This window comes from Pipistrellus kuhlii, unplaced genomic scaffold (genome assembly GCF_014108245.1).
Source record: "Pipistrellus kuhlii isolate mPipKuh1 unplaced genomic scaffold, mPipKuh1.p scaffold_m20_p_20, whole genome shotgun sequence".
Taxonomy (NCBI): domain Eukaryota; kingdom Metazoa; phylum Chordata; class Mammalia; order Chiroptera; family Vespertilionidae; genus Pipistrellus; species Pipistrellus kuhlii.
This window is the reverse complement of record NW_023425516.1, coordinates 20294362-20318972: the sequence shown is the minus strand read 5'-3', so window position 1 is coordinate 20318972 and position 24611 is coordinate 20294362. Positions and strand designations below refer to the sequence as shown.

Genomic DNA, 24611 nt, shown 5'->3' with positions numbered 1-24611 from the left:
GCGCTCAGGGCCGCTGCCCAGACAGGCCAGGGCCCTGCCGAGGGTGCCCCTCACACCCCGGCTCCTGCCTAGTGGTCCTTAACTGTGGGGGCAGCAAGATCCGGCCAGAGGACTCGGGCTCTCCTCCCTGGGGCGTGCATGTGAGATCACGTCTCTGCGGACGATCTCGCAGGAGGCCCGATGCGGCCCCAGCTGAGAGCGGGGAGAGCCTCCCGGCCCCATGGGGACAGAGAGGCCCCGAAGCAGGGCAGTGCCTGCAGTGCGCCTGGGGCGGTCCCCACTGACCACGTGGTAGGCAAAGATCTGCTCCGTGCTGGGGAGGGCCCATGACCCCCCAGGAAGCCCTTTTGCTGTTCCTGGGCCACGGTCACTTCACCTGGGCCCCCACCAGTAAGCAGGGTGCGCCCACAGCGGACCCAGAGGCACAGGCACATGAGTATCCACTCAGCACAGCCCTGGTTTTGCTCAGACTGTTTCCGATTGAATTTCCGGAACTTGAAACCAGAGTCTCGGCTAACATGACCCTCTGGCTGGGCACTCAGATCTGACAGTGCTGCTACTACGATCAAAGCCGGTCTGAGCCCAGACGGTGTGGCTCAGCGGTTAAGCGTCGACCCAGGAACCAAGACGTCACCGGTTCAATTCCAGGTCACGGCACATGCCCAGGGTTGTGGGTCCCAGGAGACTGCACGCAGGAGGCAGCTGATCAAAGATTCTCTCTCATCACTGATGTTTCTACCTCTTTCCTCTCTCTCCAAAAATCAGTAAAAACATAAAAGAGAGGAAAAATAAATAAATAAATAAAAGAAGCGACCACTCACTCTGATCTGAGCCCTCGGGCGCCCTCCCTCCAAGTGGAGAAAGCTGTCCTGAGCCTCGCCTGGCGGTGGTGGGCCCGGGCCACTGCTTGCCGCTGCCGCTCCTGGCGATGTGCTGCTGCCCGCCAGCGCCACGTGGACCAGGACCTGCGCAGGAGCTGGCGTTCCGCGTGCAGGATGGCCTGCGGCGGGAAGGCGGAGAGAACAGAATGTGGGAGGTCAGGGGGATGGGAGCCAGGACGAGGCAGAAGAAACAGACACTCAGGAGCCAGCTGCCCTCGCCCAGAAGGAACCCGATGCCCAGGCGCTGGCCCTGGCCCTGCCCCAATCCTGGTCACGGGCAGGATGTCATTCAGGGGGTCTGGGTCCCAGGCCACATCCTAAGGGGAGGAGGCAGTGAAGCAAAGGCTTGAACCGGCACCTCCTCAGGGGAAGCCACGTACCATCCTCTCTGCCAGGCGGTATTCTTGATGCCGAAACATCTTCTGCCACCAAATAGCAAACATTTGCTTCTCTAACATCTCCCTACACAAAAAATAATAGAATGAGAAGGGCGTGCAAGAGGCAGCTGTTTCTCTCGCTCTCTCTCCCTCTTCCTTCCTCTCTGATATCAACAAAAACATAAAACAGCCAGGTGCCTGGCCCCCAAGGTGCTGAGCAGGCCTGAGGCCGCCCCAGAAGCAGCAGGGAGGACAGGGAGGAAAGTGTGGGAACCATTGCTTCGTCACCTCTAGACGGATCCTAGACCTATCACTGCGTAAAGCATGTAAACATCTGATCACCATGTTGTACACCTGAAACAAATGTAATACTGTGTGTGAAGTGTAACTGAAAAGTGTATTTTTTGTTAATCCTCACGTGAAGACATTTTTTTCTGTTAATTTTATGAGAGTGGAGTGGGGGAGAGAGAAAAAGAAACATCTATGTGAGAGAGACACATCAAATGGCTGCCTCGCCCCACCTGGCCAAGGATCGAATCCTCCTAATCAAGATCAGGCTGCTGTCCCAATACGTGTCCCTCCCTCTCGCCTCTCTGTCCTAAGCTGCACACCATTACTCAGGGCAATCCCCAGAGCTGTCATCTCACCGGCTGCACCTGTCCACACATCTGCCTCTCATTGACCCTTCGCCTTCGTCCTGTCCTCATCTGTCCACTCGGCCACCCATCCTCACAGCCACGCCCGCCCCGGTCCAACCCTCAGCACTAGCGCTGAGCCCTCGTGGTTGTGGCTGACACCGCTGAGGACACGAGAATCTGTCCTCTGGAACTGTCTGTTCTTCTCTCCTTTCTTGCCTAACAGTCTTATCTCCCGCCAAGTCTTTAGGAAGATCTCCCTCCTTGGACTTTGGAGTCCGGGAGCTCCGAGTTAAACCCGGACTCTGCCAATGACCGCCTGCACTACCTGGAGGGTCATTAGCCATTCTGCACCTGCTCCCTCAGGACTGCGGGGAGAGGACGTTATTAATGAGATGATGACAGCATGGGCACACGAGTCTCTCCACTGGTGGTTTCCTTTCTCCCACACACCCTGCCTACCACCGTGGCAGACACTCAGCTAGCGACGAACCATTTCAATACATCCCTCCCACACGTGGTGAGGACCTGCTGTCGGGCACGTTTGCCCCTGTGGCTCTGCTCCGAGCCTGTCCTAATTTCAGGACGTCACCGAGCCAGGCCTAGCCGAGCAGGGACCACACGGTGCAGGGAAATCACTCTCCAGGGGGCTGGCCAAAGCAACACAAGGTCCACCCCTCGGACCCAGAAGGCTAAGGGGCGGTGTGAATGGAGTGCACTGTGGCTTGTGAGCAGGGAAGGGGCATACAACCCAGCGGCTTTGAAAGCATCTGCAATGAGCTGGACAAACGTTAACCTGGGGGAGAAGGCTGGCCATCTTCCTGCGAGATGGAGTCAGTGAGGGTGCACTGATTTCAGAGAAAAACCAGGAAGAGCCTCGCCCAGGGGCCTGCGAGGCTGACGGCACCGCGATGGCCGGGCGGTGGCGGTCAGGCCCTGCGCCCAGCTGCGTACCTGTGGAAGCGTGCCGCTCTGGCCTCGAGGACGCGCTCTTGCAGGCGCCACCGCCAGAGCCTCCTCCAAGCCTGGAAGGCTGCGGGCAGGGCTCTCTGCTGGAAGTGCCTGTCTGCTCTAGCCTGCAGCAGCTGAGGTAAGACAACGAGTGAGCTTTACTTGTACTTTACGTTAAAAAAGAAAATGGCCTGTTTTTATTGATTTCACAGAGGAAGGGACAGGGAAAGAGAGAGAAACATCAATGATGAGAGAGTATCATGGACCAGCTGCCTCCTGCACGCCCCACACTGGGGACCGAGCCTCCAACCCGGGCCTGTGCCCTGACTGGGAGTCAAATCCTGACCTCCTGATTCCTAGGTCAATGCCCAACCGCTGAGCCACACTGGCCGGGCTACAAGAATCTTTTCAAAGCAAAGGAAACGTAACCGGAGTGCCAGCCAGCAGAGCGCCTGCGGGGAAGGGCTCCATACCTGCTTGTCTTGCCTCTCCTGCATTCGCTGTAGCCACAACTTGACACACTTGCGTAGCAACGTTCTTCTGAAATAAAACAGAACGGCAAGGCGCTGCCCATCCCTCTCCAGGTTCCCGTTCTGCTCTGTTCTTAGGCGGTCCTCAGTGTAGTGACCTCACAAGGGTTAAAAGCGCCCCATGCGCTCATTCCCGGAGACGAGAGTAAGAACCTGCTGTCTAACTTGAAACCCGCCAGCCCCAACTTTGGGCGGTGGCTGGCCCCCAAGTGTTGCCAACATTGGAAACAGACCAGCAGGTGCGATGTCTCCGGAACGTCGGTAACATGCATGCAGCCCCCCCAACAGCCTTTCCGGTCTCACGGCCTGGGCTCATTTATAACACCCCGCTCCTCTCAACAGCCTTTTTGAAAAGGCAAACTACGTTCAGTTCTGTAAACCAGGATTTACGATAATGGTAACTGAGCTGAATCGGCTCAACACTGGGGTTGTCCCTGACTTAGTAAGAAATGCTCCAGCCCTGGCTGGTTTGGCTCCGTGGATAGAGCATTGGCCTGCAGACTGAAGGGTCCCAGGTTCAATTCTGCTCAAGGGCACATGCCCGGTTGTGGGCTTGATCCCCAGTTGGGGGGGAGGAAGAGTGCAGAAGGCAGCTGATCAGTGATTTTCTCTCATTATTGATGTTTCTCTCTCTCCCTTCCTCTTCCTCTCTGAAACCAATTAAAAATAATAATATAAAAAAAGCACCTGTCCTCTCACCACTGCCCTTAAAAAAGAAAAAGAAAAAAATGGTCCACAATCACACCTATAACTATGCACATGAATGGATTAAAGTGGCTTTCTAAGGGGGATATACTAAATAGGTCCGGCAGTGAAAAACTGATAGTGGTTATCTCTGAAGCATAAGACCAAAGGGTTGGAGGAGGGACGCAGGCAGCTTTTATTTAACTCTCTACCGTCCTTCCTAGACACTGAGTTTCTCCTCATGGACAAGTGGACACTCACATCTTTATGTTAACGGAATGATTAACTCTAAAAAACCGAGGACACTCTCTGCACCCCTTAAGACCGCGCCACAAATATGCCCCTAGCCTGGGCCTTCTCTCTGACAGCACTGATGCACACTTCCAGTGTGTGAACACCATCAGAGCCCCAAGGACTGAGGCGCGAGCCAGCACGCACAAGCTTCAAACCAGGTGGCCAAGAGCCGGAACAAACATCCCCATTCTCCCCCTCCTCCGAGCAGGACCCACCGGTTCCTTCCTGAACCTGCTCAGAGCACACCGGGGGGGGGGGGGGGGGGGAGTGGTCACTCCCGAGGGACAGCGAGTCCGTCCGGTGGTCCCGGGAGAGCCCAGGCGAGGGCCAGGGTGCCTACCTGTGGTGGTCCTGGGCAGCCTGCAGTAGAGGGCGCTGCTCTCTCTCCTCCTTCTGCTCGATCCGAGACTGCCAGAGGTTCCAGAACCGGCGCAGCAGCTGAAACAAAACAGGAAAGAAGCACGTTTATTACGGCAAACAAATCTCTTAGCCCGTTAGCTAGCAAACCCCACACCGAAAGGTGTAAGGTCCCCAAAGCAGGAATGGCCTCAATTGGGAGCCCCCAACGTACACCCGGCCTGGGGAGTGGCCAGGGAAGCTGTAAGGAGGGCCTCCCAGTCTATGCAGGTCAGGAGCACGAAGGTTAACAAGAGAAGGGCCACCAGGGGTCCCGGGGCAGGAGCAGGCCCTCACCCTGACGTCATGCTGCTGGTGAGCGAGGTTCCTTCTCATCCGCTGGAGGCGGGCGCGGGCCACGTTGCCTCTGAGGGCTCGGAAGCAGAAGCGCTGTGGGAGGAAGAAGAAAGGGCACAAGGTCACCCATCAGAAGAGGCTCAACAGTAACAGGTACCCGAATCCGGTGGCCAGAAGCTGTCATAGCTGCTCCCAGGTCCCTGAGGGCACTTCTCTGCTGAGTTCCAACTGGGAGTCTGATACACACGCAGTAGGGTAGCCGCACAGTAGGCACTTAGTAAGTAGCGGTGGAACCACTGCCTGCTGTCCACAGTAATGCCCAGAGCACGCCCTCCCGCTGACCAGCAGAGACCGGCACGGCCCAGATGGGAACACTACCGACAGAGGTTGAAAATATCAACTCTGCCTCTCAGAAGAGAGACGGCTTTTAGCCTAGGATTTTTTGTTGTTTTAAACTACGCGAGGTCACTGTCTATACTAGCGATTATAAATGCAGTTTTGCAAGAGTGGAGGAGAAGGAATCCTCGGTGAGTCGCGGGCTGGGGAAGGGGCAGGACACGCGGGCCTGGCTCCAGCCCCATCCATGCCTCACCTGTGGTCTAAGCCAAGCCCATTCCCCCACGGCCTGGCCTTCAGTTTCCCGAGACAGAAGCGAAGGGGTCAGGGGTCCTCACGCTGTGGTCTGTGGAGCCCCCGGGACACTGAATGTTGGCGAGGGTCGGGGACAGAACAGGTTGTACATCCAGACCTTCCACCTTCCTCCATCCTCCATCCTCTCTTCTTAGATCGATTTCACAGGTTAGGCTTCCACCATTAAAAGGGGCCCGCCGTGGACCAGCAAAAAACCCCAGGACTACATCATCTCTAAGATTCTCTTACAGTTCCACACCCTCGGACCCCACCATTACCATCTCTGACCCAGAGTGAAAACAGGGACGCCCACACAGGGCGTGTGATGCTCACAGGCCCAGAGGCACTGAAGGAGCATGTGGGTGGGTCCAGGGCTGACACGCTTACCAGCCAGCGGCGCCGCCAGTGCTCCTCTGCCCGCTTCCACCGGGCGGCCTCCTCCGCGCACAGCAGCACGTCTGCCAGCAGTTAAGGCCTCTCGCTCCACAGGTTTCCCACCCCACACGACAGTCCTGGTGACCCAGCGCGGTCCACCTGTGTCCTGACGGCCCGCGGAGAGCTGCCTTCTACACACCCCCTACTGGGGATCAAGCCTGCAACCCCGACATGTGCCCTGATCGAGAATCGAACTGTGACTTCCTGGTTCATAGGTCGACGATCAACCATTGAGCCACACAGGCCGGGCAGCAATGTTCTATTTTTTAGGCTGCGTGGTGGGTACACAGGTTAGTATTCTATAAACTATAAATGGTGCATACTCTTTTGCATGAATAGCCCCAATTAAACAAAAATTTCTAAAAGAAGTCAAGAGACCAGGACTATGAAAGTTCCGGAACTGCTGCCAGTGTGTCCCGAGCTCAGGCTGCACTGGCTGGCGGCGGACAGGGCTGCGGGGCGGGAAGGATACAGTGCTTCCAGTGGGAGAAGGCCCGCCGCAGCGCCACCCTGCCGGCCAGCGCCTGCACCCGGGCGTGGCGAGCATGCCAGGTCTGCCTCCGCTGCCAGGCCCACTGCCAATCGCAGAAGTGTGTCTGCAGCACCGTGACTTGGTGGAATCGCTCAGCCATCTCTGCAACACAGAACACAACTGAGCTGCTGCCCCTCCCGCACTGGGTAGAGCAGGAACAGGAAGCATCCCTCATACCAGCTGACCTCCACCACGAGCAGCCAGCACAGCTCCAAGGCAGTTCTCACGAGGAACCCTGGACCACATGGTTTCAAAGCAAGGATACATACCCAGGTGGTGGGCTCGATCCCCAGTAAGGGGGAGTGCAGGAGAGGCAGCCAATCAATGATTTTCTCTCATAGCCAATCAATGATTCTCTCTCATCATTGATGTTTCTCTCTCTCTCCCTTCCTCTCTTTTCCTCTCTAAAATCAATAAAAAATATATTTTAAAACTCTACTGAACAAGATATATACGCAGAAGAAAATAAATGTGAATTGAGGATCATGTACTTTCCTCTTCAATCTCCCTTCACCAGGATCTGGGGCACCCTCTGCTTCTCTCTCCCCTTAATGAATTAGCTCCACTGCGGAAGAAGAGTGGAAATTGTGACCCGACCCTCTGTCTCTCGAGCCCAGAACTTCCTGCTCACCGTTCTGCTCTCTCTTCACCCTGCGGGCCTGCAGGTAGTCAAGCCAGGCCTTCAGACATCTGCACTTCTGCCAGTGCTGATGGTGTCTCACTGCGCGGACCAGCTTCTGTCTCTCTCTCTGGACCTGCAGGAGCTGTTCCTGCCACCGTGACCAAGCCTGAAAAATACAGAGATGATGATGATCAAAGGAAAGGCAGGAAAACAGAGGTGAAGTACAGGTGCGGGAAACACACACAGTAAGATTGCTGGATGATTTTTAAATTTCTTCTGTGTCCTTAGCCTATATCCCACTAGGGAGGAACAGTCCAAATATTGTATTTTGAAGTCCCCTGAAATAATGATTTTCTCTGTGGAGTCATTGCTACAAACTTAAAACCCTAGGGATTTTCTTCCTTTTTTATTTACTTTTTGTTGTTTTATTTTTCTTAAAAACGTAAGCAAACACACTGTCTCTAGATAGTTTCTCTCCCTCCCTTTCCGGCTCAGAAGGCGGCAGTAATGAGCCAGAGAGGTCCTCTGAAGAGGTAAGTGGGATCACATCACTCCTCCACTCAAAGCCAACAGCCTCCCACACCTTCATACCCCCTTCCCCCACTCGGAATAAGAGCCAAAGCCTTTAGCGCAGCCTGCAAAGCCTTACAATCTGCCTCCTGTCACCTCATGACCTACCTAACCCTCCTGCTCTCCCCCTCAATTGGACCCCATTCTAAAGTGGGGTGGGCGGGGGGTATAGAGAAGTCCCCTATCAGACACATACCAACAAGCAATTCTTGGACACCAGTAGGGTGTCCAGGAATTCAACTCAATTCTGACACTATCTACCCAGGGGTAGCAGCCAACATTGCGGCCGATGGTCAGTGAGCCCACAGCGGCTGGCACGTCTTCAGAAAGCATGTGGAGAGACAAGCTTCGGCGGGACGGGGGCGTGGGCAGAAGGGAACGCGAGGTGCAAGGGCTCTGGGCCCACGCAGCTGCTTGGAGCCGACTCTTAAATTTAGCTCGGAGCTTCTATTTTTATTGCCTGTTAAAATGTTTTGTTTGTTATTGCACTTTTTTTTTTAATCCTCACCTGAGGATATGGTTTTCATTGATTCCAGAGAGGGGAAGAGAGGGGGAGAGAGAAACATGTGAGAGAGAACACAGATTGGTTGCCTCACACCACACAGGTGCCCCAACCGGGGATCGGACCCACAACCTTTGGGTGTATGGGACAATGCTCCGACTGAGACACCTGGCCAGGGCTGAACTTCCGCTTCTTTAAATTACAGGGATATTCAATAACGAATTAGTTTCACGAGTACAACACAGTGGTTAGACATTTACATAACTTACAGCGTGATCTCCCAATATAGCCAAGACAATTTTTAAAAACAAGGATAAAGCCAAAACCGGTTTGGCTCAGTGGATAGAGCATCGGTCTGCGGACTGGAAGGTCCCGGGTTCGATTCCGGTCAAGGGCATGTACCTTGGTTGCGGGCACATCCCCGGTAGGGGGTGTGCAAGAGGCAGCTGATCGATGATTCTCTCTCATCGATGTTTCTAACTCTCTACCCCTCTCTCTTCCTCTCTGTAAAAAAATCAATAAAATGTATTTTTAAAAAAATCAATAAAATATATTAAATAAAAAAACAACAAGGATAAAGAAGATCCCTTTCCACAGATGGAGACTTAGAGCTACCCAGTGAGGTAAGGAGCAGCAGTGAGTGGCTAGCACTCACCGAGCACTGCCTCATTCCAAGCATCACCCTTGGGTGCGGGGCTTCACAACGCGGGCCGAGGACTCACCTGCAGCTGGAGGCTCAAGGCCCTGTGCTTCACAGCCGAGGCACACAGAGCACGTCCCGCCCGGGCCTGGCCCAGCTGCCGCCTCCACTCGCTCCACCACACCCTGCCAGAGAGCACAGTGAGGACGGCACCAGTCAGAGAAAGTCATGCAGGAAAGAGGAGGAGGGTAGTGAGCGCTGGGCCTCAGACTCTTCAGCTCAAGTCCTTCTGCCTCGTGGCGCCATCTCTAGATTGATATGGTAGAGTCGCTGCTAAAAAAAAAAAAGTCAATCGAGACACAGTCCTAAAGCTACCAATTAAGGTTTGGAAACTGATGGTCAGATCCAGCCTTAGACAACATGCTCTGTATGGCTTACACAAATATATAATAAATCACAGCCAAGATTAAAAAAATCAGGAGAGCTCACAGAACAACCTGCAGAGAAAGTAGCTTTTACATTTCTAGTCCTGATGGATCCCTTCCTTTCCTGCTGCCTTGGCCGGGTTCATTCCACTCTGAGTTTCTCTTCTCCTGATTGATCTCCTAAAATCAGTAACAAGGACATGAGAGTTAGCAGCCTCTGCTTTACAGAAACACTCCATTTGCCTGGCCACTCTAACTCACCAAAATCTTTTTCCTCCTAACCTAAGCCATGCCAACTGCGTCATGCACTTCAAAATCTCAAGCTATCTTACAGTATTAGTTACCTTTTAGAGCACTTGGGGAACTGTAAGTTCCCCAGCACCCAATATTGTACCAGGAAAATTCTAATCCCTCAGTAAATATACACCGAGTAAATAAAATCATGTAAAATATACACCGAGTAAATAAAATTATGTAAAATTCATTATAGACTCTAGTAGAACTGCATTCTTATTAAGAATCTTACATTATTTGCTGAATAAATTTTAAATCATTTCAAAATTATTTTATTTTAAATCACTTCTATATGTCCAATCCTATGGTAAAATACTTTACATATATTATCTTAAAAGTGTCTCCATGACAACCTTAAAAGATACTTAACGGTGTGCCTATTTCACAGATGAAACAAATGAGACCTGGAGAGGTGAAATGACCCAATAACACACGTTAGAAGAGGGATGGGAACCCAACTCGGTCTAGCTGGAAAGCCTCTGCTCTTATCCATTCTACACACAGTGCCCAGGCAGGAGCATGGGTTTTGCATCAGAAAAATGCATTTACAACTTACATGAGCTCCGTTAAGATACTCAACCTTTCTGAGGCTTACTGTCTATCTTAATCTGTACAATAAAACTTCTTTTACAGTTTACGGTGAGGCTTAAATGAGACACTTCACACTAAAAAAAATTAATATACACACATACTTAATACAGGGTTTAGAACTTAGCAAGTAATCAATTAGTGTTATGGTTATGTGAAGACCAGTGACCTTATAGTTGGACAAATTGTCAATAAATACTTACTGGGTATCAATTATGTTCAAAACTGTTTTGAGGTGGTTTTTTAGGCTGCAAGGGGGAGAGAAAATGGTCGTTGCTGAACTGCAGGGCATCTGAGCGCACTCACCACAAAATGCTCCGCTGCCTAAAGCTCAGGGCGGTGGTCTGCATCTGAAGTTTGGTCCTTCGAAAAACCACGTAGATCAACCAGGACTTCCAGGCCTGCCGCATCTTTTGCTTTGCATCTAGATGCACCGATGAGATTTTCAAAAAGGGGGAGGGGAGACGGGTTACTCTGGGTTATGGTAAAACTCATGGGACTCTACTTCTCCCGCCTTTGAAAGTCTAAATTCCTCCAGGCTTCAAGCGCCCTCTGCTGGAAACGTAGTGAAGTTCTACAAAATAGATCAAGATGCAAGAGCCTGTGAAGAATGGTTATGTAAGTGATGACAGCTCCACAACATTTAAAGGAAAATCAATACACTGCCCAGTTCAGAACTAATTTAAAAGCCCTTTATTTTTTAGAGATATGATGTGTAACATTTACATATAAAATGATGTGACTATCACAGGAAGTAGAGGTGAGGCTGGTGTGAGTTGGTCATTGTTGAAGCAGGGTGGGTGTATGTACATACAGGTTCCTTATTCCAACTTTCAATTTTGTAGAGATTTAAAATTTTCCGCAATATGGAGTTTAAGGACTAAGAAATCATGTTATAAAACTTGCTGTTTGAAACAATTTTAAAGTAGCATAAGCAAGACGAAAGAAAAGGCCACTATCTCTATCTGTTTGGGAAACAGAATAAGAAAGACTGTAGTGATCCTGGAGGGAAGAGAAGTTAGTAGATATGAAGGTGCAAAGGCCAACAGGTTTCCCTTTGTGGTACATTCCATTTTTATTATGAAAGCTATCGCTAATAAACTTTTCTTTTTGGCACACAAAGGAGAAAATAAAATTATACAAAGCATTTTCAGACTATTCTCCAAAATGCGGTCAAGAGGACTAGAGCTATACTTTATATTTCATAGCTGTTGACTAGTCAACTCAAAATATGAAGAAAAATTTAACATGTAGCTTCCTCGAGCCCACTGCAGACCTCAGGAATCAACAAGGTCTACAGCGTGGTGCTGTGGTTTAGAATTGGGGTAAGAGGCCAGGTTTGAAAACTGGACCTTGTTGTTTATTAGGTAATTAACCTTGCGTAAGTTCCTTATCTATTAAATGACGCCTCCTTAGAGATATGTTCGCAAAGAGTCAATGAGATTATCTATGAAAAGTGTCTGCAATAAGTGCAAGCTGTTATTTTCTGAGCAAGGGAAACCCCAGGAATCTGCATCAATCGTCTCTACCTAGAGTCTGATGACAATTTGAGGACTATTCCTCCCTCAGGCCTACAAGTACCTGCAGACTTTTCATTTAACAGTGAAAGAGTGAGTGAACGAACACTCCCTGAAGTCTAGGACATGGTCTGAAACAATGGCATATGCCAGAAGTAACTTAATTGTTAAACAAAAGTTGATAAATTGGACTTCATCAAAATTAAAAGCTTTTGTTCTGCAAAGGATAGAGTTAAGGGAATGAAAAGTCAAGCCCCCCGTGGGAGAAAATATTTACAAATGGGGAAAACTCTGAATATGTATAGGGACAGAATGTAGTTGGGTAATCACTGTACCTTCCCCTCAATTTTGCTGTGAATCTAAAACTGCTCCCAAAAAATAAAGTCTCCATAAAAGAAAAAGAAAAGCCAATCTCAGCATTTCCTTTAGACGTGCACTTCCGTTTCTCACCATAATTCTCGGCTCTCGTGTACTTGGCCCTCAGGCCCTGCTGCTGATGCACGTAGGTCTGCCAGGTCTGGAACATCAGGCTGTACAGGTAATATCTGAGGAGCCAAAAAAGGAAATGGCGTCTCTTTACAAGAAACAATTCCTCGTTGATAGGCTTAGTCTGTATTCAGGAGAAATCACCATGGACATTTCCGATACAAAAAAAAAAAGCCCTGTCTTCATCCTGAGCTAAACTTTCATGGCCTACGATCACAGTGAACACTACTGTCCTTGACAGTATTGCCCTCCACACTTCACAGTGTCACTGAAGACAAAAAGCCCAACTTTTCTGAGAATAACTTCACCGTCAGCATCCACAAAGCCATGATGTTTAAAATGAAGTCATATTTTAATCATCTTTCTTAAAATAAATATTTTTTTAAATTTATTTTTATTGATTTCAGAGAGGAAGAGAGGGAGAGATGGAAACATCAACAATGGTAGACAATCGTTGATCGGCTGCGTCCTGCATGCTCCCTACTGGGAATCGAGCCCAAAATCAGCGTATGTGCCCTTGACCAAAATCGAACCCTGGACCCTTCAGTCTGCAGGCCGACACTCTATCCACTGAGAAACACCTTTATACCCACAGTATATAAAAATTACTTCTCCTCTGCACTAAAAGTTGGTCAATGACATTTTCTTTCTTTGCCTTCTCAATACATAACAGTGGACACATTCAAATTGTCAGTCCCTCCATATTTTCACTACGCCATTTCCTTAGACTTGATTTTTCATACTATACCAGCTTTTTAGAATTATTTAATGTATCTATTTTATCAAAAATATGTTAATCAGCCAAAACAGGTTTGGCTCAGTGGTAGAGCGTCAGCCTGCGGACTGAAAGGTCCCAGGTTCGATTCCAGTCAATGGTATGTATCGGGTCTAGTAATAATTAATGTCGTTTTTAAACATTCGTTTAAAATCTTGCTTGGCGTTGACTTGTATTGACATAACCTTCAAACACGTGGTATCTACAGAACGTGTGAAGTGCAATTAACAAGTTTTGCTTGAAAAAGTTTGTGTTTGGTTTGGTTTTTGTTGCAAAACTAGGACTAAGAAGATGGCGGATGAAGAGCATATTCGGCACTGCATGCTTTACGAGTTCCAATTAGGAAGAAAAGCAAGTGAGGCTGCAAAAAACATCTGCAGTGCTCTTGGTCAAGATGCAGTTAGCGCCAGAAAATGCCAGCATTGGTTTGAGAAATAAAAGCCTAAGCAACTGTCCAACCATTCAACTGGTAACTATGACACCCACTGACCACCAGGTGGCAGACTCTCAACGCACAGGCATGGAAACATGGAATAGACTGATGAATCTCAGAGGGAAGCGGGGAGGAGGAAAGGGGCGGGGAAAAGATTAACCAAAGATCTTACATGCATACTAGAGGCCCAGTGCACAATTCATGCACCAGTGGGGTCCCTCAGCCTGGCCTGAAGGGACTGGGCCGAAACCAGCAGACCAACATTCCCCAAGGGGTCCTGCATTGCAAGAGGGCTCAGACCAGGCCGAGGAACCCCTCCATCACTGCACAAATCCGTGCACTGGCCCTCTAGTTAGCTGATAAAGTGCATCACTAAACTTGAAGTCACATAAATGAAATCTGACCTGTAGTAACAGTCTGCTCGAACACAGAGCTTCCACTCCCGCTGGGAAACCCACCACTCTGCTTTCCATTCTTCAAAGACCTTCCGGAGCACCCTTTGCTTATAGTAACACCTAGGGCAACGGAAAAATCAGGGGGACATAAGGATTTTAAAGCTGATCTCTAGTACCAAGTCACAGTTTCATTTTACCATCGCTTTTGCATAGTAAAGTGTGACTCATTATTTGATAACACCAAAATAGGTTAAAAATAGACATTTAACTTTTTTCAGATCAAAACCATATACTATAGATCTTATCAACTAAAGGCATTAAAGTAAAATAAAAATCTGACTTTTCAGATACCATATTGAATTGAGAATTATTCTCAATTTTGTTTTCATGTACCAGACTAAAAAATATTTTTGAGCCCTGGACAGTATATCTCAGTTGGTAGGAGCATTGTCCTGTATACCAAAACATGAACACAAGGTTGCATGTTCAATTCCCACAGTCAGGGCACATACCCAGACAAAAAAGGAGTAATGAGGTGGCATGTGAGGAATGTTAATAAAAGTTATGTGGTTGAACATCGACCTATGAACCCGGAGATCAGTTCGATTCCCAGTGCCCTAAAAAGAGCTCACTTACTCTGGGCAAATACTTTTTTCCCAGAGGCTATTAGCTGTGCTGGTTTGCTTTCTGGTTCCTTCATACCCTCATTCAGCCAAACTAACAGGTATTAAATTACCATTTCATTATATGCCTGCTGGAGGCCGAGGAGAGGCGGGGAAGGAATGTTACGTGTGCCATAATAGACGTTATGAGTGGGCTCACTACAAAAACAAAGCCCAGAATGAATACGACAGGAGCTCAGCGTTCCGAGCTAATACTACCTACCTGGCTTTAGAGGGAAATACTCTTCCAAAAGTTTTTCGAATCCACAAATACAAGAACTTCCTGGCCACACATCTGGAAGATGAAAAGAAAGATGCACATTTTAAAACTCCTTTTGGCCTATTTCATCTGCTGTCTGGAAAGGAGAGGGAAACTTTAAGGTCCCAGAGGGAGAGATGCTAGTGTGAGTCAAAAGGTGAATCATAGCTAATCTTGCATCAGAGCATAGGATGGGACAGATTTATAAAGCTAAAATCAGGCTTTTTTTTTTTTTTTTTAATATATTTTATTGATTCTGTACAGAGAGAAAGGGAGATAACAAGTTAGAAACATCGATGAGAGAGAGTCATCGATCAGCTGCCTCTTGCACACCCCGTACTGGGGATGTGCCCGCAACCAAGGTACATGCCCTTGACCGGAATCGAACCCGGGACCCTTCAGTCCCCAAGCCGACGCTCTATCCACTGAGCCAAACCAGTCTCGGCTAAAATCAGGCATATTTTTAAAAAATACTTTCAGTATAAATTATTTTGTCAAGGAAGACTTCAGCCCAGCCGGTGTGACTTAGTGGTTAAGCATCAACCTTTGAACGAGCAGGTCACGGTTTGATTCCCAGGGGGACTCGACCCCAATGTGAGGCGTGCAGGAGGCAGCCGAGCAATGACTCTCTTATCACTGATGCTTCTATTTCTCCCTCCTTCTCCTTCCTTTTTGGAATAAACATACATATGTATATTTAAAGACTTCAGGGTTGAGGAAAAGGAAGTACATAACAATGCTTTTGTTTGTATTATTCCTCCTCCCTAAAAAGCCTGGCAAATGCCCACCTTCCCATCAAGGCTCCCCTTCAATGCCTGCTCCTATGTGAACCCTTCTTGGACCTTCCTCAGCCCAAACAGGGTGACAGCTTTGTACTCTCAGCACTCTATTCTGGAACACGATGACACCAAATCACAGTCATGGATTTGCAGGGGCCTCTCTCTCCCTCTACTGTGAGCTCCCGAGAGCAGGGACTGGGCCTTACAGAATCCCCAGTACCTAGCGCGCGCACACACAGTTTTATGTCTCGGCCAGTTAGCCTCCAGGTCGAGTTGGGAATGTTTTTCTTCCTCCTGCCCTTTATCTGGTGCATTCTCACATCATCCTTCAGGAGTTGACTTAAACTCCGCTTCCTGCAGGAAGTTACTGCTGACTACACTTGCATGGCTGGCCCTGATACACGAACCTGTCTCTGGTACCACATCCTCTCCTTCACTGCACTTACCGCACTCTGCTGTTGTGACTTATTTAACAGTCTATCACTCATCCCTGCTTTTAAGCTTTCCTGAGGCCAAGGGACCAGGAATGCCTCCTTCACCTTGTACTGCTCAGCATCTAGCATAACAATGGCAAAGTGGGGGCGTGCAGGAGGCACCTGGCCAATTTTACTGAATGCATAAATGGATGGATGCTAATCAAAAGTAACAGAAAATATCATTTTTCTTGGACCATGTTTAGACTTTTTTTTTTTAATAGCTTATACATTGTGGGGTACTAACTAGAGAACGTGAATGAAAACACTCAATGACAGGTTTTATGTCTGCTGAGTCTTAAATATTTCTTTTCCTTCTGAACATTCTGCCATGAAATGCAGGCATGAAGGTGTTCAACTAAATGAAATAGGAGAATAAGAATTGTCCCTCAAATTTTTATTTTTTTTTTACTAAAATTTTTATTTACAAAGAGGAAGAGGGAGAGATGGAAACATCAATGATAAGAATCATGGATCAGCTGCCTCCCGCATGCCCCCCACTGGGGACTGAGCCCACAACGCAGGCTTGTGCCCTTGGACTGGAATCAAACCCAGGATGCTTCAGTCCCCAGGCCAATGCTCTATCCACTGAGCCAAACCAGCCAGTGCTCGTCCCTCTATCTTAACCAGGAAGGGGGAACAATGAACATTCACTGCAGGCAGGGGACCACTTGCATGCTCACCTGATTCGCAGTTCTTTTAATCGACCCCTCTGGGTGCCCGCGTGACCCTGCACTGGATGGCTGGAACGAGGTATCCCACTCCAGATCCCAGTGGAGGCGGAAGACTTCTTGCTGGACAGTATCTTTGGAGAGTAAAGTTTCTTAACTGCACCATCCCTAAAAGATCTTAAATGTGAGGAGTAAGGGGGAACAGAATCAAATTCTCTCTACATGTGATGCAAATACCTTTACACATATAAGTGAAACTAAATAAACTCTTTGAGACAGACAGATAACTATGCTTCAAGGACAGCAAGCAGCCCAATCTGAGACAGAAATGCCTGCTGGCTCTAGACATAAACTGCAGAGCTACAGGGTCCCTTGGAGTCTTGAGTCCTAACATCTCAATGTCATTTTAAGAGTAATCATTTATAAATTAGAAACATTCTTTTATATAGAAAGCAACTAGGAATGATTTTCAGATAATGTGACTTTTACAACAATATGAAACCACATACTTTTACTAGACACTAAATTTCTGACTTTTAATCCTGCTTTAGAAACATTAAGAGTTTACATTATTGGAATGAACTCATGATTTTTTAAAAATGTTTTTAATATATATTTATTGATTTCAGAGAGGAAGGGAAAGAGAGATAGAAACATCAATGATGAGCCGAGACCGGTTTGGCTCAATGGATAGAGCATCGGCTTGGGGACTGAAGGGTCCCAGGTTCGATTCCGGTCAAGGGCATGTATAATACCTTGGTTGCGGGCATATCCCCAGTAGGGGGTGTGCAAGAGGTAGCTGATCGATGATTCTCTCTCATCGATGTTTCTAACTATCTCTCTCCCTTCCTCTCTGTACAAAATCAATAAAATAAAATAAAAATATTAAAAAAAAACACACATCAATGATGAGAGAGAATCATTCATCGGCTTCCTACTGCACGCCCCACACTGGGGATCAAGCCCACAACCCAGGCATGTGCCCTTGACTGGAATCTAACACTGGACCCTTCAGTCCACAGGCTGATGCTCTATCCACGGAGCCAAACCGGCTATGGCCGAAGTCATGATGTTTAAGAAATGTGTGGCAGGTGCTCTCCCCTCCAGGGAGTATGGCTGTGCCATTCCCTTCTCTCTTTTCTCCTCCCCCACTCCCCTGTAACATATCCCCTATCCTCGTAAGTCTAAGGGACCCCGTGAGGCTTGCAGCCAGAGAGCAATGGGCAGCTGCGGCTCGTCCAGGGCTAACTCCTTGAACCTATCTCCAAACAACAGGCAGCTGCGGCTCGTCCAGGACTAACTCCTTAAACCCGTCTCTGACTGCCCCGTGAGCTACAGCAGCCCAACCTCGGCTTTCCTGGTGCTTCTCCTATGCCCTTTCTTGTTTCACTGCGCTAAGTATATTTTTGCTGCAGTCAATAAATTCTTGCTTGCTTTTCTAAAAAAAAAAAGAGAGGGGGGCAGGGGAGAAAGAAATATATGGCAGAACTCTACCTGCAGGAAATACTTGGAAGCAATGATATTCCATTAACAATGAGCATGCACAGAGCTTAAATACTGTTTATGAAGTACCATTCCCTACTAACAGGAACCAGGGCTCCTTGGAGAAATGTTTTCAGGTCAAGGGAAATATTAGATGAGCCTGGAATACCTTTTTAAGTCAGAAGACAAAGAAGTGTTCAAACAATGACGGGGGCATGTTAACCACCTGTATGCCACAAGCAGCTACAGACCCAAACGGCGGGCCTTTTTAATTCAATTCCAAATATCCAGGCAGTTAACTGGTTAAAGACACAGGCACCACTTGAAAGAGCTCCCACTGGCCAAGTCTGGGACAATGTGAACAGTAATAGAAAACACACCGAATAAAAAAGAAATTCATAAATCCATACTGATATAAATAAATGAATACGTAAATATGTGTGAGAGAATGGAAAGCTTTACTTTGCAGTAGAGTGCTTACTAATAAACTTAGAAGAGCCCAGCCAGCGTGACTCAGTGGGTGAGAGATGACCTATGAAAGCCAGGAGGTCATGGTTCAGGTTCAAGTTCCCGTCATATGACAAGGTGGTGGGCTTGATCCCCAGTGTAGGGTGTGCAGGAAGCAGCCAATCAATGATTCTGTTTCATTATTGATGTTTTTCTCTCTCTACCTCTCCCTTCCTCCTCTCTGAAATCAATAAAAACATATAAAAATAAAAATAAACCTAAGGGGAATTAGAAAAGCATCATTTAGGAACCATCGTAGTAATAACTGACTCAGGTAAGAATCATGGATGGATACAAAAACAAGTGGGTGCTAGTTTGATAAGAAACAGGATGTTAATGTAGTTTCAAAAAGTTATCTTCCCAATGCCCTGGCCGGGTGGCTCAGTTAGTTAAACACTCAAACACAAACAAACACACACACACACACACACACACACACGCCCCTTTCAACTGTTATGCATCCAATTCATCAAAGAAAATAGTGGAAGGAGCCACCATTCCTGCTTTGCGGACGCTCTAACAGCTCTTCCAGATCCACCAACATACTTGTTCATTAATTCAGGTCCCTTTATGCAAGAAAAGTCCAGTCCCCTCTCAATGGCCAGAGCCTTTGTAATCATCCGGGTTATAAAGCGTCCAGGCGGCCCCCACAGAACTCCTGCCGGCGGCAGCTGACCACCCGTGCGTGGGGGGCAGCCTACATGCGACCAGGGCCATCCCACAGCCTGCGTCAATGTCAGTTTGCTACTTCCCAGGCCTCTGTCCGACCAGGATACAACCAGACATCCACTGCAACCTCCCTCACGGTGGAGGGCTTGCCGAAAACCAGAGTGACCTTCACCAACCCGTCACCCTGCTGCCAGGAGGTCAGACTGTTTCTCCAGGACTCCCGGCGAAGGCGGAGGGTCCTGTCCCCCCGCAGCGCTTCCCTGGGCGCGGGCGCCTAGAGGACGCGGCCCAGGCTGTCTCCTTCCCTGGGGCGGCCCCAGCATCCCGGGCAGGGCCTGGCTCCACAAATGAATCAAAACCAAAACGTTAACGAGGGTATTTCCACTCGCTCAAAATCAGTCCTGGCTGTAACATGAGGTCTGAGATGTGCATTATATACTCTACCCGGTACATGAGAAACCCAAAAAGTGAACAATAACAACAACAAAATCCTTATCCAAACTTCCTATCTCACCATTCATGAATTAAGGACAACACTTTTTTTTTTTTAATCATTTACTACTTTCACACACAAAATATTTGCACGCTTTCATCGGAGCCATCATTTCGGTTTTTGGTGTTTTTTTTTTTTTCAAGTCACATCACTCACCTGGACTCAACCTTCCTCTCCATTCTCCGCTTAATCTTTTCTTATTTTACGGGAATTCAACCAGTGGCTTGATATATATATATATACTATTCTGAGTGAGCAGATTCTTCACGAATCAAATCTCTTCTAACTACAAGAAAGAAAAAAGAAAAGAAAAAATGAGAGGGGGTGTATTTTTTGAGAGAGGCCGGAAAAGAGAGAGAGAGAGAGAAGCATCCTTTGGCGGCTGCCTTCCCGGTGACAACCCCACACCCCCCAACTGGGGAGTGACCCCGCGACCCCGGTATGTGCCCTGCCCGGGACCCGAACCGGCAGCCTCCGGGGGCACGGCCGGCCCCCACCCGCGCAGCCCCGCTGGCCGGGGCATTACCCATCAGCTTTCCAACCCAACGGCCCCAACAGGGGTGGCCATTTCCATGCAGAAACCAAGGGCCCGAGGCGCCCAGCTGGGTCCCCGCTCCCTCCACGCCCCAAACGCGGTCGCCCGCACGGAGGTCGGCGGGGAGCCGGGACGGCCTCCGGCGGCCGGAGCGCAGCCCTCCTCGCCCCGGGAGGGGAGGCTCCATCCCAAAGTCGGCGCCTGGCCTCGGGGCTCAGAAAGGGGGTCGGCGACGCCGCAGGGACCTGGAGACACACCCACACCCACGCCCCCATCGGAGCCACGCGAGGGGCGCCCCGCGCGGGGGGGAAGCGGCGCCAGGTCCGGGCTCCGCGACCCTGAGGAGCAGCAGCCGCCAGAACGACGCGAGCGCCGCGCCGCGCCGCGCCGGGCGAGGACGGACTCGGGGAGGCTCTCCCCACGCCCCTTCCATCCCCTCCCGGCCCCGGGGGCGGGCGGCGGCGGCGCTACCTGCACCTCAGGACCCGGAGGACGAGGGGGAGGAAGCCGAGGCTGCCACGGGACCCCCCCCCCCCGGCCCGGTGCTGAGAGGCGTGCACGCGCTGACCCCCGAGAGGCTGAGCCTCAGGAAAGGTGGGGACCCTCGGACCCGGCCTCTTACCTGAGGAAAGTGCAGCCCTCGGGAGCAGCGCCTCAGGAAAGCCGGGCGGGAGCCGGCGGACGCCATCCAATTTCCGGCGCCCGTGAGAGAGTAATCTCGCGCAGGTTCAGCCTTTCCCGCGCATCTCGCGCCGGCCCCGCCCACGTCTCCTAGGCGACGCGGCGTGCGTGAGGGACGCGGCGCCTGAGACCCGGGAGTTTCGCGCAGCCGCAGTGCGTCGGGTGACACGCCCCCTTCTAGCAGCATTGCACTGTCTGGGTGGGTGATTGTCCGTCTGGGCTAGGTGGGGGCGCGTTGTTCTGCAACCCCCTAATTAAAACGGCCCCAGGCTGATAGCTTCTCAATCCTTCCCTTAAAGTGTGGTTAACATGCACTCGTTACCATGTTAAATTTGGGGTCCACTCTAGGATCATCTTTTAAAAGCAGGGGAGGGTGAGAGTTGGTGAGACGTTTTTACATGCTTTTCTCCTGTGCTTTGTAAAATATCGCTGGAAAGCACATGAGATGTCTGGTGGAAAGAGCAAAACCTAGCTAGTGTCATACATGTAAATGCTTGGAAGGTTTTACGTTAAAAACATAAGGAAAAAAATTGTTGGGTGTCTCGGGATTAGAATATCAGGTAATTTGCATTTTTGCCCTATTTTCTACATGTTAATTTTTAAAAATATATTTGTATTGATATCAGAGAGGAAGGGAGCGATAAACATCAATGAGGAGAAAGAATCATCCATCAGCTGCCTCTTACACACACACACACCCTCAACTGGTGATCCAGGCAGCAACCCAGGCATGTGCCCTTGATCACAACTGAACTCAGGACCCTTCAGTCCTCAGGCTGACGCTCTATCCACTGAGCCAAACCAGTTAGGGCTGAGCAGAGCTTCTTGAATTTTTCCCCCCCTTGATCAAGGTTGTGGTTGCATGATTGAGTTTGCCTTGTGAAAATGTAGAGATGAGCCCTTAGAATTTGTATACTCTTCTGTATGTATATACTTCTTCAATAAGTATATATATTTTTTATAAAATGCTACAATGAAACAAGTTTTTGCAAGCACAGGTGCATGTGGTTTACAGATGCCCCCCTTTAGTCAATTATTACCTTTATTTCTAGGTGATACGGTAATTGTCTTCTTTCACAAGCACAAATTGAGACTCAGAGAGAGGTAACAAGGTTCCACAAGACATTCAAGAGCCTAGTGGAAGAGTACATCCTAACTAGGGTAAGCCAGAGGGCCTAAGAAATTAGCTCCAGGCCAGGCCAATATCATGATAATAAATTGCCTTGAGATTTAACATGTGATTTGTGGCAATTTTAAAATAGGCTCACACCTTCTTTTAGCGCTCCTCCCATATAAAGGTGAGGTCTAAGTCCCCTCCCTTTGAACATAGGCCAGCCCTGGTGACTCCTAGCTGAAGAACACAATGTGGCACCGAAGACACTGCGTGATCTTTTTTTAAAATATATATATATATATATTATTGATTTTTTACAGAGAGGAAGAGAGAGGGATAGTTAGAAACATCGATGAGAGAGAATCATCGATCAGTTGCCTCTTGCACACCCCCTACTGGGGATGTGCCTTCATCCAAGGTACATGCCCTTGACCGGAATCGAACCTGGGACCTTTCAGTCCGCAGGCCGATGCTCTATCCACTGAGCCAAACCGGTTTCGGTGACACTGCGTGATCTTGAGGTGAGGTTCGAAAAGAAAACTCAGCAACTGTCTGATGCTTTCATTCTCTCTGGATACTTACCCTCGGAATCTAGCCACCATCTTGCCACAGAGAAAGGCCATGTGGCAGTGTTTCAGCCATTCCAAAGGTCCCAGCTGACAGCCACCGTCAACCATCAAACATGAGAGCCACTAGGTCAGTGGTCGGCAAACTCATTAGTCAACAGAGCCAAATATCAACAGGACGATTGAAATTTCTTTTGAGAGCCAAATTTTTTAAACTTAAACTATATAGATAGGTACATCATAATTAACTCAATTAGGGCACTCCTAAGCTGGCCTTTGCTAAAAACTCAAAAGGCCAAAGAGCCACATGTGGCTCGCGTGCCGCAGTTTGCCGACCACTGCTCTAGGTGATCCTAGCCCCCCGCCTTCCACCACCACAGCCGATTCTCTGGCACAGAGACCAGCTGTCTCAGATAAAACCGCCCAAAAAGCAGATTGGAGTGCAAAATAGATGTGCAGTGAAGCCACTGGTTTGGGGTAGTTCATTACACAGTAATAGATAACAGGCACAGTGTTTTTAATATGCCTAATTCCCGCTACCAGCTTAAAAAGGAGATACTACTCGGCCAGTGTGGCTCAGTGGTTGAGCACTGACCCAAGAGGGAGAGAGGGAGGGGAAGAGAGAAAACCATCTATGTGAGACACGTTGATTGATTGCCTGGCACATGCACCCCAACAGGGGCGGGGATCTAACCTGCAACTTAGGTACCTGTTCTTGACCCCTTCTGACTGGAATGAACCTACCAATGTACAACACCCGTGGATAGAGTGTTGGCCTGGGGACTGAAGGGTCCCAGGTTCAATTCCGGTCAGGGGCATGTACCTTGATTGGGGGCACATCCCCAATGGGGGGGGGGGTGTGCAGGAGGCAGTTGGTCAATGTTTCTTTCTCATCTCATCAATGTTTCTATCTCTCTCCCTTCCTCTCTGTAAAAAGTCAACAAAATACATATTCTTTTTAAAGACCACTGATTTTTTTTTTGATTTTTTTTTCTTTTTATATATTTTATTGATTTTGTACAGAGAGGAAGGGAGGGAGAGAGTTAGAAACATCGATGAGAGAGAGTCATCGATCAGCTGCCTCTTGCACACCCCCTACTGGGGATCTGCCCGCAACCAAGGTACATGCCCTTGACCGGAATCGAACCCGGGACCTTTCAGTCCCCAAGCCGACGCTCTATCCATTGAGCCAAACCGGTCCCGGCTTTTTTAAAGACCACTGATTTTTTTTTAATTTTTTAATAATTAAAACGACCATTGTTTGAGCACCTATAATGTGTCTCTGCATAGGCTTAAAAAACACACAGCAGCTTTACGGGGATTGTACAAGGCCTTTTGCCCACCTTATCCTATTTAATCTGGACAACAGCGATATGAAGTGAGTTATCATCCCAATTTGAGGAGAAAACCAAGGCTAAGAATGAATGAATGAATGAATGAATAAATACAGTAAATAAATATCCTAATTCTCCGCAGTCTACAGGGAGGCAAATTCGGCCCATTTGCAAATGCTCCCCTCTGCCTCTTGCTTGCAGAGAAAATATAATATGTAAGAAACACATGGTTGTTTCGTTATTATTAAAAACGTTTGCATCACAATTTTCTCTGTTGCCAAGATTCATGAGAAGAAAACTTAGTGATCAGTGTCCATGCCCTTGATGTCTCAGGAAAGTTAAGCTCCAAGAAAGTAGGTCCCTTAAAAAACCATCCACACCCATGTGTCATTTCACACAAATCCTGGGCGGTGCGCCGGGACAGAAACCGGAGCCGGCGCTCGTCCTGCCGAGCAGGCTCCCCGGTGACCGCTCCTCCCCGCACAGCCGCTCCCCCC

General features: G+C 48.8%; 1 protein-coding gene and 1 long non-coding RNA gene across 2 annotated transcripts in view; both read right to left on the bottom strand.

Moving 5' to 3' along the window:
- The window catches only part of SFI1 (SFI1 centrin binding protein), a 29347-nt gene extending 8240 nt beyond the window's left edge, over window positions 1-21107 (bottom strand). The window contains exons 1-17 of the mRNA XM_036449732.2: window positions 21042-21107; window positions 20041-20075; window positions 16746-16910; window positions 14775-14846; window positions 13899-14009; window positions 12251-12345; window positions 10590-10707; window positions 9059-9161; window positions 7274-7430; window positions 6583-6744; window positions 6063-6133; window positions 5046-5138; window positions 4693-4790; window positions 3318-3384; window positions 2848-2978; window positions 1262-1343; window positions 822-1000 (exon numbers count right to left, since the gene is read on the bottom strand). Of these exons, the coding sequence (XP_036305625.1) occupies window positions 822-1000; window positions 1262-1343; window positions 2848-2978; window positions 3318-3384; window positions 4693-4790; window positions 5046-5138; window positions 6063-6133; window positions 6583-6744; window positions 7274-7430; window positions 9059-9161; window positions 10590-10707; window positions 12251-12345; window positions 13899-14009; window positions 14775-14846; window positions 16746-16910; window positions 20041-20075; window positions 21042-21107 (1805 nt within the window). The remainder of the gene's footprint in view (window positions 1-821; window positions 1001-1261; window positions 1344-2847; window positions 2979-3317; window positions 3385-4692; window positions 4791-5045; window positions 5139-6062; window positions 6134-6582; window positions 6745-7273; window positions 7431-9058; window positions 9162-10589; window positions 10708-12250; window positions 12346-13898; window positions 14010-14774; window positions 14847-16745; window positions 16911-20040; window positions 20076-21041) is intronic.
- Window positions 21108-22013: 906 nt separating this feature from the next.
- On the bottom strand, window positions 22014-22970 carry LOC118725250. Its single transcript, XR_004989948.2, has 2 exons — window positions 22722-22970; window positions 22014-22480 (listed from the first exon to the last, which is right to left on the bottom strand). It is a non-coding gene; the product is annotated as an uncharacterized LOC118725250 (long non-coding RNA).
- Between the last annotated feature and the right edge of the window lie 1641 nt (window positions 22971-24611).